A 22502-nucleotide genomic window follows, 5' to 3' on the forward strand; every position below is an offset into this window, starting at 1 on the left:
AAGCAGTTTTGGAACACTAACCTAAATAAAATATTTTAAAAAACAATAATTACCCGCACACCCTAGAACAAAATATAATCCAACAAAAGGTAGCACAAATAGAGAATAGAACTACGACAATCCCACTACTAGCCAGCCAAAAAAGTGTTTCAGCGTAATTTATATACCGAAACTAAGAGAGAACTTCGGCTCTGAAATAACACACAACAACAGCACATGCTTGGCTATAAATCGAACCGCACTCTACGAAGCGTGTTCACAAAAACAAAAAGCCCTATCCCACATTTACAACAAAACAATATCGTATACCAAATAGCATGTAAAGGGAATGACAAAGAAAAATATAACCAAATATATATAGGTACAACAAAACGTACCCTAGGTGTTCGGCTCAAAGAGCATGAGTCGGACATTAACAAAAAGAACAAGTAAGGTAGGCTAAGTTCGTATGTAACCGAACATTACATACTCAGCTGTCAAATTACAGCTTGCAAAACTTTTAAATTACCTTCTTTTAAAAGTGGGAGGTGCCACACAAATTTTCTATTCTGCGTCATAACGTCAACCTACCTACCAAGTTTTCCGTCTTTGGTAATGAATCATCGCACTTTTTCGGTTTTTCGAAATTTTCGATATCGAAAAAGTGGACGTGGTTATAGTCCGAATTCATTCATTTTAAATAGCGATCTGAGATGAGTGCCCAGAAACTTATATACCAAATTTCATTAAGATACCTCAAAATTTGCTCAAGTTATCGTGTTCACGGACAGACGGACGGACGGACAGACATGGCTAAATGAATTTCTTTTTTCGCCCAGATCATTTTGATATATAGAATTATATCCTCGTGTTCGAATGAAACGTGAACCAGATACGGATAGAGATTTAACATGTTGCATTTGCATGATAAATCTCTATCCATATCTGGTTCATGTTTCATTGGAACACGAGATATATCTATCTCGACTAGTTTATGCCATTACGGGGTACCGTTATGCGAACAAAATTAATATACTCTGTGAGCTCTGCTCAACTGAGTATAAAAACAATACAGCTCTCTCTCAGCACACTACCGAAAGCGGGCATTCAGCTGATCTGTCCAATGCGAAAATGTTGGATAAAGAAACGAAGGATAAAGTGCGATTCACAAAAGAAAGCCTGCGAATAATGCAAATCAGAAACAGGACTGTCAACAGAAAAGAAGACACAGCTGACATCTCTGCTGCATACCTATTATGCTTATAATAAATTTTTTACCATTTCTCTTCCTTGTACATATATGCATACGTGCTAACAAACATATGTAGACGATCCAAGTTGTTTTTTGACAAATGTCTGCAAACATCAAGTACCATACTTACTTATTTATTTTATTTAGCTTTTTTTCGATACATTGCACCATATATGTGATACTCCTATATTGCTACAAAAGGCTAGTTACATTTCCAAACATCAGAGTGCCGATATATTGCTGTTTAAACGTTTTTGTTTTTGTATTCAATAATCGAATGTACCTAAATTTTAAAATTTTCTTGTCACACTTATGTTGCTACAATCACAAAAATTGTATAGGCTGTCTAGTTTTGATTTCGAATTGAAAACATATTGCGAGTATTTTCTATTAGCAATATAGGAGTATTATATATATACATTGCACAATGTATACAATTTGTAACAAAAAAAATCGTATTCTTTTGACGCCTTCATTTAGCTAGTGCTACACATGTTTAACTATATAAGTGTTAATAATTCTATCCAACAAATTTTCATCTTTGTAACTTTACATTTTATTTTCATGTTTCCATTTTTGTTGTTTGTGTTAAAAATGACCAAATAAAATATGTAATTTCAGATTCGCTCCTGAAGAAGCTAAGGTGCTTCGAGAAACGTTGAGCCGAAATATTGGAGTTTTCATTTACTTTGCACTAAAGCTAATTTGTGGTCAGAAATAGCCTATTTATACACATAAAAATTTGTTATCATTCGAAGAAACATTTGTGGACTAATGTTGTGCGTTAATTCGAGACACAAAATTATGGTTTAAGTTATATAAAATGAGAAGCTTTTAATGGCAGAAATACATTCTAAGTGCTTGCCAAATCACTGCCGAGGGGCGACCCCGTTTAGAAAAACTTTCTTCTAATTGAAAAACCTTGTTTCTAAAATTCTTATGTTGCTTTGCCCCACGCGTGAACCCAGGATCATCGGTTTGATAGGGGAGCTCGTTACCACCACACCGCCGGCGGTTTAAGCTAAATATAGCTATTAGTTAATTAATTAAAAACATTATTTCATAATTCTTATATGATTTATTGAAGCAGAGCATTTCTATATTTTTCAAAATGTTTGTCATAAAAACAACGGAGTTCTACCCCTTTTAAGAAGACCATACCTGCAATGCGGTGATTGTTAAAATTAAATGTCTTTTGGCTTCTTTTGTATAATTTTTATTTGTTGCTTATCGCCATTGTAAATTAAGATAACGATATGTAATAATTTACCTTAACATCTTCAATGTAACATATGAGTAGTTTGCTTTCGTCGACACATTTCGCCCAGTCCAACACGTTTTCTTTTTCCTAAAAAGAAAAACAAAATTGATTATTATTATTAAAAATTGAATCAGCATTTAACCCCGGGCGCCACTCACAGGGGGCGCCAAATGGTCCGCAAATCAGAACTTGCTTGATAATTAATATTTTTATTATAACTGATTTGTGGAAAAAAATGTTCTACACTGAGGGAAAAAATAGTAAAATCAAATACAAACGCGTATGATTTGACTAAAAACGTCAATGAAAGTGCTGTATAGAGCAAATTATTTAAATCAAACATGGACATATTTGATATGACATTGAATAAGAAATTATTCGAATGGAATATGCAATAGTTGAAGCTCAATTGAACACTTTTATATTAAATTTACAGCGATCTGAGTACGAAATATTTGCGTGTATTAAGATGATGTTCAAATCCTATTCAAATACGAAAATTTAATTAAACAACTTTCATGTTTAATTATTGTTTGAATATTAAATAGTATGTTTAAATTTAAAAGTATTTAAACTTGTTTTTGCTGGAATTAAAAAAAAAAAAGACAACCACAAAAGTGGTTTAGTAGATACTTATTTTTATTAAATATAACTTTGGTTGTACATATATATGTAGTTATATTAAGGCACAAAATAAGCTTAAATGCTATTACTATATCTAATAAAAGTTCTGCATAATGTAAATCATCTTGATCATCTTTATTGTGGAGCTCATCACCAGGCCAGACCTACATATACATATATAAATAAATATATTAATATTTATAATAACCAACATTTTTCACTTCAAGTTTTTATTGCGCTAATAATGCACAAAATCCTCACAAAATGCACCGTGTGGTTATTCAGACACAGAAAAATTGCTCTGCTACGTCCAGCGCTGGTAGCATGAACGACGTTATACTATGTTCAAACAGAAAAATAAATTGAGGAAATTTCGATTTGAATTGAGTGCTGTTCATACAACTCGATTTAGCCTACACAATAGTAATTTGATAGCTGGTTGGCTCATCTCTACAGTAAGAACATACCTTTGTTCAGACTGTCAAAATGAACACGTACATTATTAGGCGAATGAAATGGAATGAAAACATAAAACTTTGAAATTTTTGTGTGTTGTAAGAAAATGTGTTCAATGTTTTGGTTTCATTTTGAGTTTGCCATCTTCTTTTGACAATCCCTACTCCAGTGAAATGAAAGACATAAAATCAGCTGATGAGATGAGCCAACCATATAGTTCAGCCATGCGTAACTGACGTTGAAATATACTCAATAAACACACTTTACAATGTTGCATTTGCAGTTTGAAACAATTTATTACGCTTTTTTTTTTAAATTGGCAATTTATTAGTACAATTTATTATATGACAAATTGCGTAATAAATTGCCCAAATAGTAGAAATTGCCAATTTGGTGTGTGTTTGAACTTAGTATTAGCAAACATATGTACATATGCACATGCATATTTGTGCTTACACAAACTATTTTGCTTCCAAATGCATTATTTTCTTTAATAAATTACACTTGCACATTCAATAACAATTTCACAATTCAAAATATAGTATTATTAACGTTTTTTTTCGCCAAACAAAAAGTTTTTTGCTCGAAATTCAGCTCCTTTCCCAACTTTCTTCACATCGTCGGCAATATCAGTTTCATTTAAATGATGGAATTCTATGCCAGCGAATATAACAAACAATATTACATGTTTTTTAATAAATATTTTACACAACTTTTCTAGTTACCGGTTAATTCTTCTAGCAGTTTATCTAATTGAAAAAGCCGCAACATTTCTTTCAGTTGTTCACACATTTTTCCTTTTTCTTGAAGCTGCTGCAAAATCATACCTTTATTAATGAGTTGCCACCTAACTATTACTCATTTGGCAGGTACCGAATTGAATTAAATTGCAGATGTTTTTTCCGCAATATAATGTTAATTGACGAAGCGCAATAATTATCGGACTTCGTTATCTAGAATTAATATTTCGGTTGAACTTACATTCGGCATCGTTTAGGGACCCTTCTGGGGTCATTTCTGTATGGTTTTCGGGATCTGTCCGGGACCCGCCAGTGTAATTTCGTGTTCATTTGGGGACCCTTCCGGTATAATTTTTTGTGGTTTCGGGATCCCGTCAGGGTAATTTCGGGACTAAAGATATAGTTAAAAAAAAAAAAACTAAAAAAATCGTTTTATAGCATATCAAACTGAAAAGTGAAAAATTATTATAAACTGTATCAAAATAAAATTATAATAAAATCTAAGATACTAACAAACGAACTCAATTCAGAGTAAAAAAGCGTGTAGTGCCTTTTACTACTTTTCATAACGTTCCTCTCATAGATAGTTGCCAATAGAAGGATTGTTAAATTTTATTTAAATATATCAAGCACCCCACGCTTATAACCAGGCATGCTTAACCAACGAACCGATATCATTTCGTTACGATAATTAACGTTAATAAACGAAACGTTAAGAACGTCAAATTAACGAAATGATTTTGTTTCGTTTTCTGCCCTATCAAAACGAAATCAAATCGTTTATGTTAATTATTAATTTCAAACTATGCTGGCAAAGCTGATTGATGGCGGAGTCATTAAAGGTGAAAGCATTATCCAAGCTGATTGCAACTTTTCTCATGCATTTTGACAGTACGAACATTTCTCAGAGTATTTTTGACATTACCACCAACGAATTACACAAACAAATTACATGGAGTTTGTGTGTGTATGTCCGCTCGCTGTTCAAACATAAAGTAGCTTGGAGTCATTTCGTCAATGAGCTACCATTGAGCTGGCACCGCATTGGCGCTGGTGCCATGCAATTTACATAACTAAAATTGCGCGAATGCCCAGGCTCATGACTTTGTTAATCCAGATGGTGAAAACGAAGACTCAAAGGAATGCAACCTTGCAAACAACAGCCGTCATTTTCAAAGTGTAAAAATTCTGTGATACAACGAACGCTAACGCGGTTAGGTTGTTATCGGTAAGTGTTGCATACTTTTCTGCGCACTTGATTTTGTTTTACAGATTTTTGGCGATGGAATTTTAGCTAAGCGAAAGTTGGAATTTTATTTTAAAACCGATTTAACCCACAGATCAGAGATCTGCAGTAAGTAGTTGTAAACTGAACGCGACATAGGCAAAGTTAAGTTAGTTAACACTGTTTGACACAATTTTATATGTGCTCTCAGTCAAAAATGCTTCAACTAACTTAATCACATTTTATTTCGATTATGAATATGCACCATATATTCGGATCATGATATAATATAAAATAAAATTAAAGAAAAAAAAACTTTTTTTAAAAATAAGCTTTTATTATTGGTTAATAAAATTAACTAAAAAGTAAGTTGATGCATTAAAAGAAATAGATAGAATGAGAAACGTTACAAATAACTAAGTAAAGATTACGTAACTAATTTAAACAATATTTTACCCAACTAAAAATAAAAAAAAAATTCATATTTAAATTAAATTTAAGAAAGGCTTTTCTAAGAACAAGCTTCTATTACTTGATAATAAAACGAACTAAAAAGTAAAAAATAAAATTAAAGAAAAAAATTTTTTTTTAAATAAGCTTTTATTATTGGTTAATAAAATTAACTAAAAAGTAAACAGTAAATTGACTCTAAAAAATATAACACTTTATAAGTTCATTGTAAGCTTTAACGATAAATAGGCGTTTTTGTTTGCGACAAAAAAATTCTATATTGTACATAATTATATATTTTTAACATTAAAACTTTACACCTAAATTATTAAAGCTTACAGTTTATATCACAGTCCTAATTGTTCTAATAAAAGCGTGTTAAATTTTGATGGTATAATTAAGAACATTTAGGATCTCCTTTTCTTGCTATCGCAATGTAACACGCTTTTATTAGAACAATTAGGACTGTGATATAAACTGTAAGCTTTAATAATTTAGGTGTAAAGTTTTAATGTTACAAATATATAATTATGTACAATATAGAATTTTTTTGTAGCAGACGAAAAAGCCTAATAATCGTTAAAGCCTACAATGAACTTATAAAGTGTTATATTTCTTTAGAGTCAATTTATTGATTACTTTTTAGTTAATTTTATTAACCAATAATAAAAGCTTATTTTTAAAAAAGTTTTGTTTTTCTTTAATTTTATTAGTTTTTAAACTGTTAGTAGGAAACGCAAAATAGCAAAACGAACCCAAAAGTCTCTTTCCAAAACGGGCTGAAATGTGTATCAATTTTGAAGTTTATGAAACACTGCATAGAATAAACGATCAATATACATTTGTATGTACTTACTCCGCTCCGCTCATCTACAAGCATTCAAAAGAATGTACTTACATATATATGGATGTGTAGGCATGCATGCCTGAACACGGTTGCCATTTAAGCTGAGCATGCTCTGTATGCTTACATCTATGATTCAAGGTTCTCTGTACAGCATTTAAATACGTACGTAATTAACTTTGGTCTGATCGTATTATTTTTGAACACGGACATATTTAAACGCCAATCAAGTAAAAAATATTCATTTTTACCATGCATATTTTCTCTCAGTGTATACTAAAAAATACATGCATATAAATTATATAGTTTGTTATTTTTAAGCCAGACCCGGACACGATAAGATGCAGACTGAAGACTCACTTTGTAAAATTGTCATATTAAATCAAATAATTCGCTACCGCGTTAACACAACAAAAACAACAAAGACATGCAAGTATTGGTTATTGCTTGTGCTGAGGTGTGCTAGACGCTAAGTCAGCACTTTAGCGCAAGAACAGCTTTGCAGCGGATGCGCGTGCAGTGGCTTGTTGTGCTAATTCTTTGAATTAGCTCAACTTCGCTTGTGAAGCAAAATTTAGTTAATTTTGCTTAATGAGGATTTTTATTTATTGATTACAAAACAGGAAGTGCAAAATATTAATAAGGTTTATTATTACTTCAAAATTAATTGGAATTTCATTTACTGTGGGAACCACAAAAGAATTAAAAAGCTTTTTGTAAGGTAGGCTAAAATGTAGCCAAAAAGGTAAGTGAATTTATTATGTGTTAACTTATATATGGAACACTTGCGACAAGTTGCGGAATAATTAAAAGCATATATCTTTTTTTCTGACGTTTAACGTTATGATAGGAATAATAAAAACATGTTTTAACAAAAACTGTCAAACGTTAATTTGAAACACAATGGAGTGCCAGAATATAAGCGGTTAGCGTTATTGTGGATGGACAAGTGATAGCGGAAGCGAAGCTACATTTCTGTTGCAAAGTATACTAAATTTAAGTTTCATAACATTAGTTCATTTCTGATATGAAATCTTAGGGAGGATTGATCGTGTGTAGCTCAGATTACAAGATTCGGAGATGGATTAAAGAGAAGCGTATCATGATCTTAAATCAGACTGAACTATTCGAAATTCGAGACACTGTCTAGGAAGAAGCGAAAGAAAAAGTGAAGTCTCTTTGTGAAAAATGGGATATTGATATAGTAAAACGTGTAAGAAAGCGCCGCAAATGCCCGGAGAACTGGCTGGGGATGTTGGTCTTTCCGCAGAATGTGAAATTTCTCGCGTTATGTAAAGTGTTCTCGATCTTATTCAACAAGAAATACGTAAAAGGTTTACACGACTAAATGAACATAATTTTAAATTTGCATTTCTCTTAGACATTGGAAATTTGTTAAACAAGGATAATAACGACTTCGAAAGAAATTGTAAGAACTTGGGTGAATATTATAATACAGTTTTCGATGGAACAGAACTTTTTATCGAAATATGGGACTACGAAACATGACTTCGCAGTAGAAAAGAAATTGAACCTAAAACTCCTTTAGAATTATTTATTTTTATAATCTCGTATGAAGAAGTTGGTTTTCCAAACCTGCGAGTGGCACTTTAAATACTCTTGGCTATCTCAGTATCAATCGCAAGCTGCAAACGTACATTCAGCAAATTAAAACTGATTTTAACATATTTATGATCAACGATGGGCAAGGTGGCCTAAGTGACCTAACATTATTAAGTGTGGAAAAAGAAAAATTTTAAATGATAAATTTTGATGATATCGTTGACATATTTGCTTCCTCAAAGGCAAGCAAAATTTGCACATAGATATTAGTTTTACTAACTTATTATAATGATACGAGCCGAACCCGTGCGCATCTTGCGCAACTAATATACAAATATCTTATCGAATAATAATAAATAGATTTCTTTGTGTGCTCACAATCGTTTATTTTTAACAAATTATTTTAATAAAATATAGCTAAACAAAAGCACTACGACCAAAATTGCCTAAAGCTCGCTAATAGCCCGAATCTCCATCTTTACAACCAAAATTTTATTTATAGATTTGGATTCCAAATAAGAGCGAAAAAGGGACCCGTACATAAAATCAACAATTAGAAATAATATATGAGATTATTACACTATGCGACAAAATCAACTTTTTTTCTGGGTATTGGACCAAACCAACTGAGGAGATTGAGGCTTAAGTATAAAAAGTACTATCTTCGTTTTCCTAAGTTAGCCTCCAAAAAATAGATATCGGCTTTCGAATTTCGAAATTCTGCATTTCGAAATTTTATTTTTTTTGTTAACGCGTTCAGCAAATTAAAAAAGTAAGAATGTGGTCGTGGTCCCCTCTTTTCCCTTATTTGAAGAGCTGAATTCTTTTTTTGAGAAAGTTAGTATAACGAGGTGAAAAGTCAGAACTTCGAAAATATGAAAAACCTGATATTTCCGAATTTTCGATACACATATCAAAAATTTTAGTATTGCTGGAAGGTCGTTAAATGGCCTTTATTTTGATATGCATATATTTAAAGAAAAATTTGTCAAAACCCCTGTTTAATCGAAAAAATTCGTTTTTTTTACCAAAAATTTATTTTAACCAACACAATTTCTAGCTGTTAAAACTATTGAATATTAAATAAATCATAAACTTGCATTAAATGTGCTATTTTCAAATCAAGGCAATGCGTTTTTATACTTTTGAGCTCTTAACAGTACTTATGTCCACTGTGCTCCCCAACAAATTGACGATCGTCTATGCCATGATTTAAATGTGTGTAAAAACGACAACCAAACAAGTCCCTACATACAAATTTTGTACAATTAAATCAAATAAAGCTTGACTACACAGTAGAATTGCATTTAAACTTGTATTGCGTTGAGCTAAATTTATTAAAAGATATATGTACATATTTCAAATGATTTTACATATTGTTTGAAACAAGATTATTTTCTTAATTTACACCGTTAAGGCCTTGGTCACCGTAAATTTCGTTCTCGACCTCGTCCAAGCTTTCCTCAGAAATCTTTAGCCAACAATATATATCAGATATCATGGCGTTTAGCTTTTTGCCTTTGTATCGAGGAAGCGTTCTCCCTGTTTATCGGATTCTGTAGAAAGTTGTATCTCTAACCAGTCGATATGAGTGTGTGCTTTTGAAAAGTTTCCACTAGGTAGTTGACATACTATCGAAAATTGCCATCACGCTGATTTCCAAGAACATTAGTAATAACAACCTTTAACGCACCCCAAGCAATCGCTGCATTAGTGTCAGAGGTTTTAGTGAAACCTTCGCTTTTTATCATCTTTCGAATGTCCGGACCGTTAAAAAACCAACATGTATTAAGATACATAAAAATCTATAAATCATAGGCATGTGAATATGTAATTTAAATACGAACCTGCTTCAAATTTGGCGCAAGAAAGTTTAGGAAACATTTGTCTCAGACACGCTTTTGAGGCATCATTGATGAATGAAATGAATGACTTGATAAAGTTTGTTACTAGTCCCGTGTATGTATGTAGTGGCGTAATCAAGATTTTCTCACGACTTACTAGAGGACTGTTTATGACGCTTGCTTTCCCAACAGTATATTCGTATCGAAGTAGCCAATCTTTTTTATTGTATTGGTCCCCGGTACAACGCGTATCCGACAAACAAATAAAGCACATATTTCTTGGCCATCCAGACGGTGGCAGTCCCGTGATAGTGGCTACTACTTTCATGTCTGCACATACTCTCTACTGGAATTGTTCGTACTGTATATAATTGAGAAAGACTTCCAAGTTGTTGAATGTTTCAAGCCTGTCTATATTGTACGCTAGTGGGACTGGTGGAATACTTTTGTCTTTGTATAACAATACTGCTTTTAAACTGGCTTTGTTAGAATCTACGAAGAGGCGCCAATCGGGTGGATTATGATTTATACTCATCTCGTTCATCAATCCGGCGACATCGTGGTAATAGATAAACGAGTTAGCATCATTTACATAAAATATTGTTTAATAGATGCTTGCCTGTCACGATAGCCCGACGTTGTTACATCTGATGGCAAGTGGTTTCCATACTTTAAAAATTGTGCCAATTCTTCGGATTGTCTTTTTGATAGGGGAATTTTCTCACCAGTTCATCTAAATCCCGTTATGTAATGAGCCTCACTAATCCAGTTGATTCCGATGGAACAAATGTCTCATCACCTTCGTATGGAATATTCACAGAAGCTGTTTCCAGCGTTGCTTGACAAGGGCTTCTTCTGGGAGGTGCGGGAATGTTATGGCTATGTGGTCTTGGCAGTCGACATACAAACTTTCAAGGCACTCTCTTTTGCGACGTTTTATACGGTTATCACCAATATCGTAATTTAAACATACATGACAAGTGCTTCTGTTAAGTACATCTAAAAAATAGTTATATCATTGTCATATACAATTCTGTATCTAAGTAAGTACACAACTACCTGGTTTATACCAAATGCAGGAACTCCAAAGGGCGATTGATTAATTTTTTTGGCAGACCATTTTTGTAAATGGTTATGGCAGGTTCGGCATATCTTCTTGGGAGCCAACGACTCGCCTTTTATAATCGGCTGATCAAAATACAGCGTATAGAGTGATTCCACTACTGGAGTAGTATTTACCAAATACAGCGTATAGTGTGATTCCACTACTGGAGTAGTATTTACCAAACTTGTTTTAATACTAAATTTAGCCCACACAAAACAAAAGTTCGATTGCAGAATTGCTTCACATTCTTTTTCAGACCACCCTGTGGCACCCCTTGTTTAATCCTTCTTGGCTTTGATGTTTCGTTTCTGAATTGCACCGACGCCTGCCGACCACCCAGATAATTTGGCTCCTACTCGATCAATTCTGAACTAGCACTAAATTGTCTCCGATCTCTTCAACAGATGGCTCAACAGAACCGCTAACATCTCACATGGGTGCCTGGACATAGCGACATCGAGGGAAACTTCATTGCAGATGTACTCGCTAGGCAGGGTACAACCAGGCAGCTTCTTCCTGGCCAAGAACGCTTAGGTATGCCCCTGTCCATCCCGTCACTTGTACAACTTAAGAAGGGATACAATATCCACACTTGTGGGGGCACTTACTGGTCAGTGCCTCAAAGGTAGGCATGCAGAAAGGTTAGGAGCGCCTTATCGTCGATGCAGTAGGAGTTGTAAAGAGGATGATGAGGAGGAAACGGTGGTTCACCTCATTTGCAACTACCCAGCGCTAAGCGGAGCACGGCAGCGCTTTCTGGGTGCTCCATTTCTTGATAATCTGAGCCGGGTTATGGAGCATGACTTCAAGACCTTGGTAGCTTTCATCAGGTCCTCAAAATGGTTCGAAGAGGAAAGGTAACGGTGTATTTTCGTGGTACCACAACAGGCCTAATACTACTGTCCTAATTGTGCCCTCGGGCAGCCACCTCAACCTAACCTAACCCGTTTAAGGGGTGCTAGTAATCTATTTTATTTTATTTAAAATCAAAACAAAAGTGAGCTTTTTTATCAATATTTTTTTATCAATATTATTGCGATTTTCTATATTATTTGGTATAATTTTTTCGAGGAATCGCAGGAGACACGTTTAACATCAAAGATGGAAGCACAAGAGACGCGTATTTCAGAAATGTCGACACAAATTACATCCAAGATGGAAACTCAACTGGAAGAACAGAAAACGTATGTCTCATCACATATGGAATCGCAGGAGAACCGTATAACATCGAAGATTGAAGCACAAGAGGCACGAATATCCGAAATGTCGGCACAAATATCAGGGACGATCAGACTTAGGTGGAGGGCAGTGTTACGAATATTAGCAAAACTAAGGGGTGCTGTCATCTCTAAGCCGATGCTAAGGAGCGCCTTGCATGCACATCCATAGATCAATCATTATGTATCTACATAAACGAATAAACCATTATGTCTACACATATGTGCGTACACGCAGCAGAGAAGAGATGCTCCCAAAAGTATGCAATTGTAATTGTTGAAGTGTCGCTCACAAATACACGCATATGAGAAGCTATATACGTACATCTGTAGTTATAATTATATGACGGCAACTAAGCAAATTCTGGAAGCGCCTAGAAGATGCCACGAGGAAATCACAGAGTATAAAAGCACCAACGGTAGAGGCGCTATAATCAGTTTCGATTAAGACGCTATCTAGCGAGCAACAGCTGTATTATTTTGAAAGTGAGTTTCATTTGAGCTATCAATCAATTTGGTTATTACGCCAGCTAGTTGCAAAGTATAAGTGTTATTGTGAAGTACTTTAATGAAAGCCATTTTTCCATTATTCAATTTTGTACTGTTATTTATTCAACAGTTTAGTGATTCGAACTTAGCAGAAGGGCAAATAGGAGGATTTGCAAGTACATTCGTTACAATATGTCAAGCTGATATGATATGAAAACACATACATATGTATATCCATACATACCTATAAACCTACGCCCGAAGTTAAATAACGCAGCGAATGCTATGTATGTACGTATGTGTCGCATCATGCCTCATTCAAAAGCAATTTGCGTGCACAGTTGACAGCGAGCAACCACACGCACTCAATTTTTGGCAAAAATTTTACTTTTGTTTAAACAATGTGGCTGATATAAGAAATGAATCAAATATTTTTTTTTTTTTGATGCAGAACGAAGTTAAATATTTGAAAGTTTTACTGCAAATTAGAATTTTTCAAATCCATCCTTCCGCTTATAAGTTATAGCTGTGTAAACAAAAATTTTATGATTTTTTGCTACATTTTGGCAATTTTCCATGCCCATGTAAAATATTTTTCAAATGCAACAAATATGAAAATATTAAAATGTAACACATTTTTAGAAGATATAACAAGTTTACAAAAGCTACTAGAGATAATCGAAGAAAACCATATCGGTAAAAATCACAGAGGTATCGAGGAGACAAGAAATATAATTTACTATCCTAACCTAAAGTTAGAAATACATAAGTATATCAACAACTGTATCATTTGTAATATGTGTAAATATGATAGAAATCCATGCAAAATTAAATTTTCAATAACAGAAACGCCTAGCAGATCCAATGAAATTATACATATCGATATCTGGTTCGCAAATAAGAATTCAATGTTTCTTACATGCATCGATAAATTAACTAAGCATGTTTCGATACTACAATTACAGGTAGAAATTCTACATCGATTGTTAGTTTACTAAAACAAAGATTTGCTATCTTAGGAAAACCTTGTAAAGTTGTATCTGACAACGAGTTTAATACAGCCGTTATAAAAGACTTCCTCTCTGAAGAAAACATTTCATTTCATTTTACTTCGCCCAACACGCATACTGGAAACTCTGACTTAGAGAGGTTTCATTCGACACTAAATGAGCATATGCGTTTATTTAAGCTTAGTGAAAGGACTAAGGATATGGAAAATAAAACCTTAGCTTTCAAGGCAGTAGAAATTTATAATAACACGATACACTTTACAACAAAATATAAACCAAACGATCTTTTACATTCAAATCTAAATTCAAAAGAATGGGAAATTTTGAAAAAATGAGTAGAAAGTTATAAACGTAAAAGAATTGGTAAGTTAAATGAAAATAGAGTAGATCATCATCAATACCGCGAAAGAGAATCTAGAATTTCATAATCTAAAACATTTACCAAAATATGTTATCAAAAATGTAAAAAAAAGGGAAATACGTATTTCAAAGATGACAAAGGATGTAAACGCGATAGGCGATCAGTAAAGAGAATTTTTAAACACCAAAAGTCTATTGAAAATGCAACTTTCGATAAAAAACAAATAAGTAGAGATTATTCAAAGAGAAAACAAAAATAAATATGTGTAAATATCTTTGCTTTTAGCATAAAGAATTATTCATTCACGTGTTAATAACATTGATATCAAAAATAATGGAATATATATTCATTTACTTTTAAGAAAGAAAACCGTATTTCAGGAGTAATGCTTAATCACGCGCGGTTGGAGTTACATACCTAATATTTATCCATGACCCTTAAAGGGTTAATTGAAACTTAACTCGAGAGTGCACATTGAGTAAAATAAAACAAGTAATAAGCAAAGCTAAGAGACTGAGAACAGTTCTCTGTTCTTGGGTCATAATCGAGACGAGATGAATGAATGGTATTCTTGACGTTGAGTTGTTAACACGAAATTCGGATCATCTGATTAAAATAATAAATCATACGCTTCATTAAAATTACTTTGGACAAAAGAAAATGTATTTATCTTTAAATAAGATCTAAGAAATATAGTTTTGTTAAAATAAAGAAAAATTCATTAAATGGTCATTTTTATTTATTTAGGGGTGACTCTAGAATGCGTTTGTACGATATGGGTATCAAATGAAAGGTGTTAATGAGTATTTTAAAAGGGAGTGGGCCTTAGTTCTATAGGTGGACGCCTTTTCGAGAAATCTCAATAAAGGTGGATCAGGAGTGACTCTAGAATGTGTTTGTACGTTATGGGTATCAAATGAAAGGTGCTAATAAGTATTTTAAAATGGAGTGGGCCTTAGTTCTATAGGTGGACGCCTTTTCGAGATATCGCCATAAAGGTGGACCAGGGCGACCACGGGTGGACCAGGTATCAAATGAAAGGTGTTAATGAGTATTTTAAAAGGGAGTTGGCCTTAGTTCTATAGGTGGACGCCTTTTCGAGATATCGCCATAAAGGTGGACCAGGGGTGACTCTAGAATTTGTTTGTACGATATGGGTATCAAATGAAAGGTGTTAATGAGTATTTTAAAAAGGAGTGGGCCTTAGTTCTGTAGGTGGTCCCCTTTTCAAAATATCGACATAAAAGTAGACCAGGGGTGACTCTAGAATTTGTTTGTACGATATGGGTGTCAAATGAAAGGTGTTAGTGAGTATTTATTTTCGAGATATCGATATAAAAGTAGACCAGTAGTGGAATTCACTAACTTTTTTACCGATATTTGCCATCGCTTTATTTGCGAATCGATAACTATAACTATTTCGTTGTTCAGTAACTATTTTGTATCGATATTCGTTAATCGACGATCAGCTGTGTTGTTAAATAAACGGCAAGTGAATTGGCTGCGTTAAAAATCACGAAATTTACATTTCGGCCAATCTTAGTTAAAAAAAAAATCGGAGCTTTAATTAAATACCTTCAAACACGAAAAGCTGCTTTATTTATAAATCAAATGGCATTTGAGTACTTGGCGTACGTTTTATCACAAAATGAAGAATTACTAAGTCCATCGCCAGTGGTTCATAGAGAATTAGATGACCCATTCCACTTGAGTGCAGCGGAGTTTCTAAAGCTTTACCGACTAACCCTGGACTTGGCTCATGATATTATTTCTCAACTTGATCGTCAATTAAGGGGTACAAGAATAACTGCGATATCAACAGAGAAAAAAAAAATTAATACCGCATTTACTTACCTTTTGTTAAAATATGTAAAAACTTTTAAAAGCAGTTATTATGCGGAATTTATTTATTTTTAGCACTCCTTTTGTGCTTTTCGCATTTTTTAGGTTTCGTTAAGCTGTGCTGCCACATTTCTACTATTAAAACGAAATTTAAATGTCATATATTTCGAGTCGTTAAAACTAAGTTAGTGAATAGTACAATCGATAAGGCAAGCGACAAAATCGTGAATTAAAATCTCGACAAATCGCATCGTTATAAGTTAGTGAATTCCACTACAGGGGTGACTCTATAACGTGTTTGTACGATATGGGTATCAAATTTAAGTTACTAATGAGGGTTTTAAAAGGGAGTGGCCCTTAGTTGTATATGTGAAGGAGTTTTCGAGATATCGACCAAAATGTGGACCAGGGTGACCCAGAACATCATCTGTCGGGTACCGCTAATTTATTTTTATATATAATACCACGATACTGTTCCTGCCAAGTTTCCAAGGGTTTTTGATTTCGCCCTGCAGAAATTTTTCATTTTCTTCTATGTAGGCGTCAATAAACCAATCCAATTACAATGCGTCACACCCATTTTACAAAGTTGTTTCCAAAGTTATGTTTTGCGTCAATAAACCAATCCAATTACCATGTTTCATCCCTTTTTTCATATTTGGTATAGAATTATGGCATTTTTTTAATTTTTCGTAATTTACGATATCGAAAATGTGGGCGTGGTCATAGTCGGATTTCGGCCATTTTTTACACCAAGATAAAATGAGTTCAGATAAGCACGTGAACTAAGTTTAGTAAAGATATATCGATTTTTGCTCAAGTTATCGTGTTAACGGCCGAGTGGAAGGACAGACGGTCGACTGTGTATAAAAACTTCAACCGATTTCGCCCATTTTCACAGAAAACAGTTATCGTCATAGAATCTATGCCCCTACAAAATTTCATAAGGGTAAATTTATGTTCGACTTATGGCATTAAGAGTATTCTAGACAAATTAAATGAAAAAGGGCGGAACCACGCCCATTTTTAAATTTTCTTTTATTTTTGTATTTTGTTACACCATATCATTACTGGAGTTGAATTTTGACATAATTTACTTATATACGGTAAAGATATGAAATTTTTTGTTAAAATTGGACTTAAAAAAATTTTTTTTTTAAAAAGTGGGCGTGTTCGTAATCCGATTTTGCTAATTTTTATTTAGCACACATATAGTAATAGGAGCAACGTTACTGCTTAATTTCATCATGATATCTTCAACGACTGCCACATTACAGCTTGTAAAACTTTGAAATTATCTTCTTTTAAAAGTGGGCGGTGCCACGCCCATTGTCCAAAATTTTACTAATTTTCTATTCTGCCTCATAAGGTCAATCCACCTACCAAGTTTCATCGCTTTAGCCATATGTGGTAATGAGTTATCGCACTTTTTCTGTTTTTCGAGATTTTCGATATCGAAAAAGTGGGTGTGGTTATAGTCCGATTTCGTTCATTTTAAGTAGCGATCTGAGATGAGTGCCCAGGAACCTTTCATCAAGATACCTCAAAATTTACTCAAGTTATCGTGTTTACGGATGGACGGGCAGACGGACGGACGGACGGACATGGCTAAATGAATTTCTTTTTTCGCCCACATCATTTTAATATATAGAAGCCTATATCTATCTCGATTAGTTTATGCCGTTACGGATTACCGTTATGCGAACAAAATTAATATACTCTGTGAGCTCTGCTCAGCTGAGTATAATTATTGCTTCCAACAAAGTCGAAGAATTCACTTTCTTCCAGCTAGATTGAGCATTTGGACCACTGTGCAGCGTCACAAATGAGGATTGGGTGGATGGAACACAACCATGATGTTGAAAATTTCATTTAAAGATGGTTGCATTGCAGCCGCACGAAGAAAGTTGAAATTTTTAATATATATATATAATATATGTACATATGTGTCCTATTGGGGGCAACGTTGGAATGAATCCAAAAGTTTAGCAGCTAGTAAGTTTGATGTCGGAAAGTATAGAAACTGATGGCAGTGTTGGCCAAATTATGGATTATGGGCACTTTGGCGAGGGAAGGGATATTTCAGAACTTTTAAAAATTATAAACAGCATTAACCGTTGCGTGCACTAGATACTGTAGAGCTCACAGTGGACTTCTCGACATTTTTTGTCTTGCTTAAAGGTGGTTTTGGCAAACCCGCCATTTTGTATGCCGTGTGTATCCGTCGCAAAAATTTTCACGGTCACGGTCGCCACGTCACGCCATGTGATATATACATAGATGATTTGCAGACTTCCAATTATATTGACTGGCTATACTTTACCATCCAACGCCTTGTTAAGGTTGTGCCGTTAAATTAAAACACTGCAAGTTACTTATGGACACATTTTTTATATGTGTCTAGTTACACTTTATTATAACTTATATGTTTTAATAAAACTTATGAATATTTGAGCTTAGACGAAGCGTACCGAAATGTGTATATATAATTAATGAACCCTGTATATGATCGCTCTCAAAGTATCTGGTCTTTTTCTAGTTCAAAGAATACCTACATCTATATTATACACGCAGTGGGTTGCATTCGCCCATGCGCTACATCAGCTGATGAATATTTGCTGTGGTGAGATTGAACTTAGGCGCCATTGCATTAGAACCAAGTCTGATATTGTGCAAAATTTCAGTACGCATATTGAATATGATATCTTCGTTTTCTTCGAGACGTGGCTTAATAATAGCTTTTTTGATGGTGAGTTCTTTGACGCGCTTATAATCAACGTATTTCGTAAAGATCGAGACCCAACAAAACTGGTCGCCTTAGGGGCGGTTTCATTCTAATTGACGCCAAGTATCAATTGCATGCATTGTTAGTTCCACTCAATAATGGGGACTCTTTGCTTGATCAGATTTGCATCTGTACTAATGGGTCCACTACGCAAGGCTCTTTATATCTTTTCGCGTCGTACGTGCCACCCGGCAGCACATTTGAGTTATACAAGCACATGCTGATAATATTGTAACGAATTTACGAATTTACCGATTATTCCAAATCTTCTGCTAAGGTTCCAATCACTAAACTGTTGAATAAATGACTCCAATATTGAATAATGCAAAAATGGTCTTTATTAGACTATTTAACAATAACACTTATACTTCGCAACTTATAGCTTGCTTAAATACAAAACTGATTGTCGTGCCTCTACTGTTGCCGCTTTTATACTCTTCGATTGCCTCGTTCCATACTTCTAGGCCTTTCCAGTATGAACTTAGTTATTGCTATAAAATTATAACTACAGATGCACGTGTATAGCTTCTCATATGCATGTGAATATGTGAGTGACACTTCCACAGATAATTGCCTACTTTTGGGAGCATCTCAGATAAGACATATGTATGTGTTTGTGCGTCTCTTCTCCGCTGCATGTACGCACATATGTGTGGACATAATGAATGATTCGTTTATGTAGATACAAGTGACTGCCTGATTTATTGTCGTTGTGGCTTCATTTACTTAGCATCAGAGTAGTGATGTGAGTATCACTAATATTCGTCACACTGCCCTCTATCTAAGTCTGATCGTCCCGGTCAGACAAATATCTCGATCTAACCCCTGCTAGCCTCTCCAAATGAAACACCCTTCTGCTTCGTGGTTTCCCAATTGTTTGTCTGCGGTAGATGACATCACTGATCCTCTTCACAACTCTGTACGGGACTTCCCAACTGCACCAAAATTCGGATGGAACACCTTTCCGCCGGTGAGGGTTGTATAGCAGTACCAAATCTCCCTCCCGGAAACCTTCCGAATTAAAGTTCTTGTCGTACCTGTGTTTATCTTACTACTCATTACCCTAGGCCGTTCCCTCACACTCTGTTCTTTGGCCAATGAAGAACTACTTCGCAGAGCTTGATCTTGACGGATTGACTTTGCATCATCAGTATCGTCTTGACGTTTCACAACAGTAGTGCGCGCTGGCTTGAAACCACCCTTGCATCCTTTCTGGAAAATTCTTTCAGTCTTTTTAGTGCGTCCCTTAGGGTTTATCAATGCCAGTGTTTTTCTCGCAGTTACTTTCAATTTTGATTTGTTTGGCCCATTCGTTCCATCACCCCTTGCCCGATCTACTTTCCTTGACTTTCTTGGTCTCTGTCGGATCTCCTCCACCAGCACTCGCCTACTGCTGAACCCTTTCTCCAAACTGAATTTAAGTGGCACATCCTTGTTTTTATAGCGCATAATCTTACTCCGCAAATCGATCCTGATGTCATGGTCAACTAAGAAGTCCATTCCCAATATGACTTCATCAACGATCTCCACCACTACGAATTTGTGTAGAACAATGACCTCCCCAGTTAAGACTTCACAGATAACTTCACCCAGGACTTGGTTATACTCGCCAGTGACCGTACGCAACCTTGCTCCAGGTAATGGTTTTACTCTCCTGTTTACTAAGTCAGATCGAATCAAGGAATAAGATGCGCCCGTATCTACAGTCAGTACACGCCCCTCGCCATCCATATTCCCTCTGACGGTAAGACTGCTTGATTTCCTTCCAATTTGCGACACAGATATCACAGGACATTCAATAGGTGGAGCTAGCTCTCGATTTTTACATCTGGCACGCTCTTGCTCATCTCCTCCAGCTTTGCGTTTACGGCCACCCAAGTTGGAACTACCAGGACCAAGATCGCAATGACGTGCAATGTCACCGGGCTTGCCGCATTTGAAGCATTTGATAACTCTTTCACTCCGCTTTTGCGATCCTTTTAGCGCCTCCAATATTGCGTCTACCCACTTTGGCCTTTCTACTTCCACACGGCGTGGTTTGAAAACTGGCTTACACAGAAGCGACGCTGTTTCCTGAATTAGAGCATGGGCTACCGTTTCAGCGAATGTTGGCTTTGGGTTTGCGTATGTAGCTCGCTTTGTTTCGACGTCCCGTATGCCATTTATAAAGCTCTGAATCTTTACCCTTTCAGTGTATTCCACGGGTGCGTCCGCATTCGCTAAATGCGCCAGCCTTTCAACATCCGACGCAAACTCTCGCAATGTTTCACCAGGCCTCTGGAAGCGGTTCAGTAACTCCATTTGGTATATCTGTATCCTATGCTGAGTTCCGTATCGTCTCTCTAGAGCACCCATCAATGCTTCATAACAGTTCCGTTCGCCCTCTGGAATGGTTTGTAAAATCTCAGCTGCAGGCCTTTTCAATGCCATGAACAGTGCAGCAACTTTATCTTCAGCATTCCAGTTGTTCACTGCTGCGGTCTTCTCAAATTGTAGCTTAAAACCTGGAAAGGAACAGAACCGTCAATGGACGGTGTTTTTACCTTTGGATTACTCGTTGAAACTGCTGGGCGATTTAGTTGCAACTGCTCGATACGTCCTCTCAGAGCATCCACCTCGGCCTCGATTCTTTCCTCAACTGTAAAATTTTTGTATCTTGTGCCTCCAACTTCGAGGAAATACGTCCTTATTGCTCTTCCAGTTGAGCTGAGATCTGCGCTTCCCAAGGCAGTCGGTTCTATGTACCGGAGCGACTCGGGATTTTTCCCGACCAAGGACTGTCATTTCAGTGTGACCCCATTTAACTTGTTGCGTCCCTCCCACAAATTGTCATCCTCCCAGCAGCTCCTTGCAGCAGGACTGCTCCATACTCTCTTACTCCGGGAAGGCATCGAATCCAATCCGGGTCCGTCTCCTGGCCCCGGTCCTGAGAGGTTTTGCTGCATCTGCCGGAAAAGAATCTTTTTAGGACGGTCATACTCTGTTCAGTGTGTCTCGTGCAAGGGAAGGTTGCATCGGACAGGTTGTTCTGGGCTTGATCCCAAAACCCGATGTCCACGAAACTTTTATAAATCTTTTATGGCTCCTTGCTGTTCACGCCCAAGGGCGTCCCGTAGTCTACGCCTAAGCGCCCCCACTACCTTCCAGCAGCCCCGCTGCTCAGTAAGCCACAACAAGTACCCGCTGCTGCTCGCGTCCCACGGCGACAACAACTCAAACAGCTGATACCACTCATAACTACTACCTTCGTAGTAGAGTTGGTAGCAATGCTGAGCATCAGCCCCTGCCCCCTCTTCTCCCCCCTCTTTTCCGGAAGCAATCGTGCAGGTCAGGGAAACAGACTCTTAGTCCCTACCTCCGTTTTCACCGTCTGCCAGCACAGAATATATAGGTTTGCGACATCCGCCCAATGCAGCTCCTGCCTTGGGTGGTGCCACTTTCCTAGATGTTCTGGT

General features: G+C 35.7%; 1 protein-coding gene across 2 annotated transcripts in view; it reads right to left on the reverse strand.

Annotated features, from left to right (window-relative positions):
* Window positions 1-22502, reverse strand: part of LOC137240152 (prolyl endopeptidase) — a 682234-nt gene that overhangs the window by 133997 nt on the left and 525735 nt on the right. For both annotated transcript variants that reach the window (XM_067766092.1, XM_067766093.1), the window contains one exon: window positions 2502-2579. In XM_067766092.1, the coding sequence (XP_067622193.1) occupies window positions 2502-2579 (78 nt within the window). The remainder of the gene's footprint in view (window positions 1-2501; window positions 2580-22502) is intronic.

The sequence above is a fragment of the Eurosta solidaginis genome, chromosome 2, assembly GCF_040869045.1.
Source record: "Eurosta solidaginis isolate ZX-2024a chromosome 2, ASM4086904v1, whole genome shotgun sequence".
Taxonomy (NCBI): domain Eukaryota; kingdom Metazoa; phylum Arthropoda; class Insecta; order Diptera; family Tephritidae; genus Eurosta; species Eurosta solidaginis.